General features: G+C 39.5%; 1 protein-coding gene across 1 annotated transcript in view; it reads left to right on the top strand.

The window, feature by feature from the left end:
• Positions 1–6,000, top strand: part of kif26ba (kinesin family member 26Ba) — an 84,400-nt gene extending 78,400 nt beyond the window's left edge. Inside the window, 6 exon segments of the mRNA XM_062445138.1 lie at positions 1,796–1,980; positions 1,982–2,063; positions 2,626–2,627; positions 3,379–3,469; positions 3,472–3,525; positions 5,852–6,000. Coding sequence (XP_062301122.1) covers positions 1,796–1,980; positions 1,982–2,063; positions 2,626–2,627; positions 3,379–3,469; positions 3,472–3,525; positions 5,852–6,000 — 563 coding nt within the window.

Genomic DNA, 6,000 nt, shown 5'->3' on the forward strand with positions numbered 1-6,000 from the left:
ACCACCCATGTGTGAAATGGTAAAGGCTGGGGGATCTGCTGGTGTGAGCTGTAATGAATATATATTCACCAGAACACCACACAGAGAGCCTTTTAATGTGCCTGCCAAATTACACTCGACCGGTTAACTGGAGGATAGATATGTGCATAAAATCAGATTGGACAGAGGCAGCTCTTCCTGGTGTGTCCCTGATTATTGGGGCTACTTTCCTTTCTATCCGTGTGTAGAATGCAGCCTCACCTCCTGCCATGCAGCGTAAAGTCTGGATTTACTTTCATTTTGCTTTAACCACAGCTAAATCTGTTCTTCAAAGAGCCTGTTGGCTGTCAAACTGTCACGAGAAGACACAAAGAAAGAAACAGGAAGAGAGGATTACTATGTGTCTGGTGTACACAGAGGTGAAGCCAGTAGCAGAGGTTGTGTTTAAGACGTATATAACAACTCAACTACAGTTCAGATCGAATATAAATAGTAAGAGGACGAAAGGACATGTCTGCCAAAGACTGAAGGGATGTTAGTGCAAGTGAAATTTTAATCACATCTCCAGCTCAGTCTCTGCTTGTACTTGATTTTCATTAGACTGGATTCACTCACTATCTATATATTTTTATTCTGTGTTCCTACCGCTCCTCATCTTTTTTCATTCATTCCTCTAATACATTTTCTTCCTCATTCCTCTGACTCCCTCCCCTTGCACCTTCTCCTCCCCGCAGACCCTGGTTCTTTCCCTGTTCCCTCATGCACTGCTTCTTCTATGTAATGAAATACAAATGTCTCTGCTTGACCTTTCTGTGCCGCACTGAGACCAAAAGACAGCTGCGACCTTATTAAAATCACCACCGTCTCCCTCCCAAACCTTATCTCTCAGTTCCTGGTGAATCTGATAACTCACATTCCTGTCGACACAGCTGGCAATTTCTATGCAAAGTTAGTGCGCACCTATGGGCATGTGTGTTCATTCTGGCATAGTGGGCAGATTAGAGAGTGACCTGCTGCTCTTATCTATGAGCTTCATGAACAGAGACTAAACTTTTTATCTCACTTCACACTCCATTATCTGTCTCTCACTCCCTCTTTCTGCTTTTTCAATCACTTGATACATTCCTTTTTATCCTTTCGTTTCTGACTCGCTCTCATTCATCCATCTCCCTCTCTACATCTCCTCTCCCACCTAAGATCTCTGTCCTCATACAACAGTATCCTGCGTTTATATCCTAGTCATATCTTTCCTCTTTAATTCTGATCTCCCAGTTGAGCATGAGGACCTAAATGTATAGACTGTATAGCTGTGGGTAGATACATTATCAGCTGTGCAGCTCAAACTGAGTTTTTTCTTGTTTTTACCTTTTTACCTAAATGTCTATAAGAAGGAGGAAATGTAACAGAAGGAACATTAAAACATGGAATATACTATGTTTGACAGTAACGAAAGATTTGATTCTGCTATTTATTTAAAGCACAATGTCTTCCGTCTGTCTTGTGTTCTGCAGTTGCACCTGCTTGTGTTCAAAATAGCTATTTATCCATTTAGATAGATAGATAGATAGATAGATAGATAGATAGATAGATAGATAGATAGATAGATAGATAGATAGATAGATAGATAGATAGATAGATAGATAGATAGATAGATAGATAGATAGATAGATAGATAGATAGATAGATAGATAGATAGATAGATATATAAAAGAGTTTCAAGTGACTACATTATACATCATTTAAAAGTGTGTTTAGATAAACTCTTATTGTGTTTAATGCTCTTTAAAAAAAATCTTAATCTCATTTCTTTACTCAGGTCTCCAGCGTCGTCGTCTGATCCCAGCACTGACCTTGGACTCTTCCTCTTCTTCACCTTCTCACCGCTCCTCCAAACAGGCCAACACCTCCTCTTCTTCCTCCTCCTCCAGCCCAGGTGCATGTTGGGTAGATGGCCCACTGGGGCCACCTGCTCCCACAAACCTCCGGGGTGCAGCTGCAACGGACAGAAACCTTTGAGATCAAGGTGTATGAGATAGACGACGTTGAGCGACTGCAGAAGAGGAGAGATAAAAACAGGGAACAAGGTAAGAGGGAGAAAAGAGGAGTGTGAGGGAGAGATTGCAAGAGGCAAAGGGGAAGAGTGGCAGAGTGCAAGAAAAAGAAATTGAGAGGAATAGATGGACAACATAACTATAACAGAAAGTGTAATATTATTAGCTGAGCTGCACAGGACAACAGATTGGTCACTTTCCAAAATGACAGAATTTTGAGTGATTGTCCAGTGTAAAGGTCAGCACACACAAATATGTAGCATGCAGAATGTATTATGTTGATCCTGACATAATTTAACAAAATACAACAGTTATGTTTGGAAAGGGCCTCAGTTTGAGAATAATTTCAAGGGCATCCATGGTGAAGAAACTATAGGAGTAATGCATATAGTCCACATTAAAAGAGTGTTCACCACAAATTTCCCCACTATGTTGCGGATTAGTTTAAACCTGAGGTTATTTTCACAGGTTGCACCTGCTGTCTGTAAGAATTTTAGACAACTGGGACTAAAATTAGACATTTCTTCAAACTCCTGGATAAAAGTAACTCATTCAAATGGGACTCGTGGATAAGGCTTATAATGACGTAACAGAGAGGTTGAGAGAAGACAAAAAAGAGCAACTATTTGGAAACAGACATGGGGCAGATAAAACCAGAATGAGTTATGGAAAGGAGAAAGTTTGAGTGGAGATTATACAGAAAGGAGTAGAGAAAGGAATGGACGTTGGGAGAGATTTACAAAGAGTGGAGAGCCAAAGAGCAGAAAATATAGAAAACACAAACTGAAGAGTCTTTGCAAAATGAATTATCATTAAATGAATAAATCAACATTAGCATTACATTCTGTTTTAACAGTAAGCTTTTTTTTAATTAACACTTTCTATTTCTGTTTTACTTTTGAATAATTATTATATTATAAATTCCTACAGTTTGCAGAACGCAGAATATGTAGTGGTACGAAATTGTTGCCAAATGAATGCATGGTGCGGGCTCTTGGATCCCACTCATAAACTTTTATGTATTCAGAGGGAGCATTGTGAGCTTTGAGAGAGAGGTAGAGAAAAACATGAAATATAGATTTTCCCTGCAGCAGTCTTAGAAAGCCACTTAACCCCCGACTGCTCCAGTGAAGTTGCTCAGTGTCCGAAAGTAGGTGACTGACTTGACACACTGTGAGTAAATGAGGTGTGAATGTATGTAACTGTGGAAATGTCGTGGCGACTGCTGCAAGGGAGTCACATGTGTTTTCACAACACACTATACTAGATAAATAACGGTGAACGAATACATATCTGTCCTTCTGTCCCCTTTGTGTGTGTGTGTGTGTGTGTGTCTCTGTAATAGGAGGTGGTGTATGTCAGTGCCAAACTTCGTCTGTTGGAGCACCGCCAGCAGCGCATCAGTGAGGTGCGAGCCAAGTACCAGTGTCTGAAGAAAGAACGGAACAAACCAAACAGTACCTGATGCTGGAACCACATAAATGGACCACTGAGTGTAAGTGTAGCAGCGTGTGTGTCCAAAAGAAAGAGGTAAATGGACCACTGAGTGTAAGTGTAGCAGCGTGTGTGTCCAAAAGAAAGAGGGTGACAGTGATCAAATTTACATGCACAAAATATTCCAGTTTTAGCCATTATTCCAAAAAAGACAATATCCCTACTAAGCTGTTTACATGGCTAGTGAAAATGAATATTCCACTAATATTCCTGTTTACATGCAGAGGGTTTTGAGGGTTTTCTTCTGCTCCAGTGGGAACAGGGATCACAACATCTCTGCAGGCAGTGAAGTAAACCAGCGAGGTGAAAAACATTAGTGAGCCTGATATTTATAAGTAATATTGATTTGACACATATTATAAATTGGTAGTTTCAGGCACATCCAGTACTGATGTTGTCCCATGATATTTACTATGCAGCTGAGTGTTTTTGAAGCATCACACCGAGTTGCCACCATCAGTCCATGGCTGCATGTCAGTATTATAACACTAAACCTCGGTCCCAATAATGGAGAAGGCGTGCTCTGTTTTTCTAGCCTGCTTTAAACAGCTCTCCCTTCTCCTCTCAATCTTCTCCTCTGTCTGCCTTCCTGCTCCAGCTGTTTGTAACCCTCACAGCTGACTGTAAACAGGGAAGAGGCCATGTACTGCAAACTGCTGTAAAAACCCCAATTGAGACACATTTTCTTTTCTGAATGCCCTATACACATATAGTGTAAAAAAGTATGCTACTAAAACCTGAACATCAACATATCCCACATCCTAATCAGAAAAATGCTACATTTGGAATAAGGCTTAATTCAGAATATCCAAAAGGAATATGTCGTTTATAAGACCCGTATCATGTTTGGAATATTGTGATATTCGGAATAATAATGTGGAATATTAGTGTGCATGTAAACCTAGTAATTGACTCTGTGTTTCAGTCCAAAGAAGTGTCTCATCATGTATTCTGCACCAGTGGTTCTCAACAGGTTAGAAAATATTTTTATGAGATTATTCACTGGAAAGAAAAATATTATTCATGTGCTATCAAGCAGGTGTGTCTCTATTTTTGTCAACTGCTGTCAAACTGCTGTAAGCAGCTAATTGATATTCAAGAGCACTCTGCATAATGTCGACACAATAGCAGTAGTGCAGTAGTGTAATAGCAGTCATATCCAATGCTTTTTTTTTTTTGAAGGTTGAGAACTTCAGCTCGCATGTGTACTTTATATTATAATCAATGACAGCTACTAAAAATAGTTTTTGAAGGACAAGGGTGATGTTATTCTGATTTGTGAAAAAATCCCATGAAAAGACTAAAACCAACTGTGTGTCTGTTTCTCAATACTTCTCGTCCTCTGTGCTCTACAGATGGCGATTTCAGTCTGTTGACCACTTTATCACTTGAATGCATAGAAAGAGAGTGGTGCTACTCAGCCTTGCTGCCAGTTTTAATAGTACTTGTAATAGTGCAGTGAAAAAAATTATTAGTGAATCATTATGATGAATTTTAAAACCATGAAGGTTTTATATTTGTAAAATCTTCCCAGAGCCTAGAAAAGCCATGTAAAAGTTTGTGACATCATCCTAATGTGAAGTCTATGGGCTGTGTAGCTACTGATTGCTGTGGCCAACAGGAAAGACACCACTGAGCATATTCAGTGGACCGCGCAATCTTTTCCATCTTTAAGTCTAATATCCAGTTTCTATAATATATTCATACTTTGTCCAGACTTGGATAGATTGGCGCAAACATTTGCTACAGACATTCATGGTTCCTAGTTGATGTCTCCTCATGACTTTGATGATGAACTTGATAAACATAATATCTGTTTAGACGTCAGCGTGTTGTCATTGTGAGAATGTTAGCCTTCCAATGTTAGCATTTTGCTCAAAACACTGTTGCTAGCGTGGCTGTGGATTCTTGTTAAGAGGCTCAGGAATTTCCTCAAAGAGCTGGCCACTGTAGTTTTTATTAATCATCGCTCAAACAAAAATAAATGTGCATTTGTTGGGAACTATTTTCAAGCATGGATTAATACACAGTTGGCACACTAGTGAGTATTTACAAAAATGAAATGTACTTCAGTGTCTATGTTGAAGTCATTTAGCGCATCAAACCAAACGTTTTTGGACAAAAATGGATCACAAACTTTGGCTTCACAACAAATACTTGTAAGTAGGATCAATTCTTGTTGGTTTTCTGTTTTTGTGGGATTTGCTGACAGTAAGTAAATAACCCAGAATATAGCCAAGCTTATCTTTTAAACTGTAGTACAAGTACTTACAAGAGCATTCAGTAAACCGAGCCAACCTTTTCTCTTCATCTCTGCCCATATTCAGTTGAGCTACAGCAGGTCTATGAAGTGGACTCACTGGAATATTTGGAAGCTCTGGAGACGGTGACGGACAAACTGGAGACCAGAGTCAACTTCTGCAAAGCCCATCTCATGATGATTACCTGCTTTGATGTGTCCTCAAGACATCGGTAG

Source organism: Scomber scombrus, chromosome 1 (genome assembly GCF_963691925.1).
Source record: "Scomber scombrus chromosome 1, fScoSco1.1, whole genome shotgun sequence".
Lineage (NCBI taxonomy): Eukaryota > Metazoa > Chordata > Actinopteri > Scombriformes > Scombridae > Scomber > Scomber scombrus.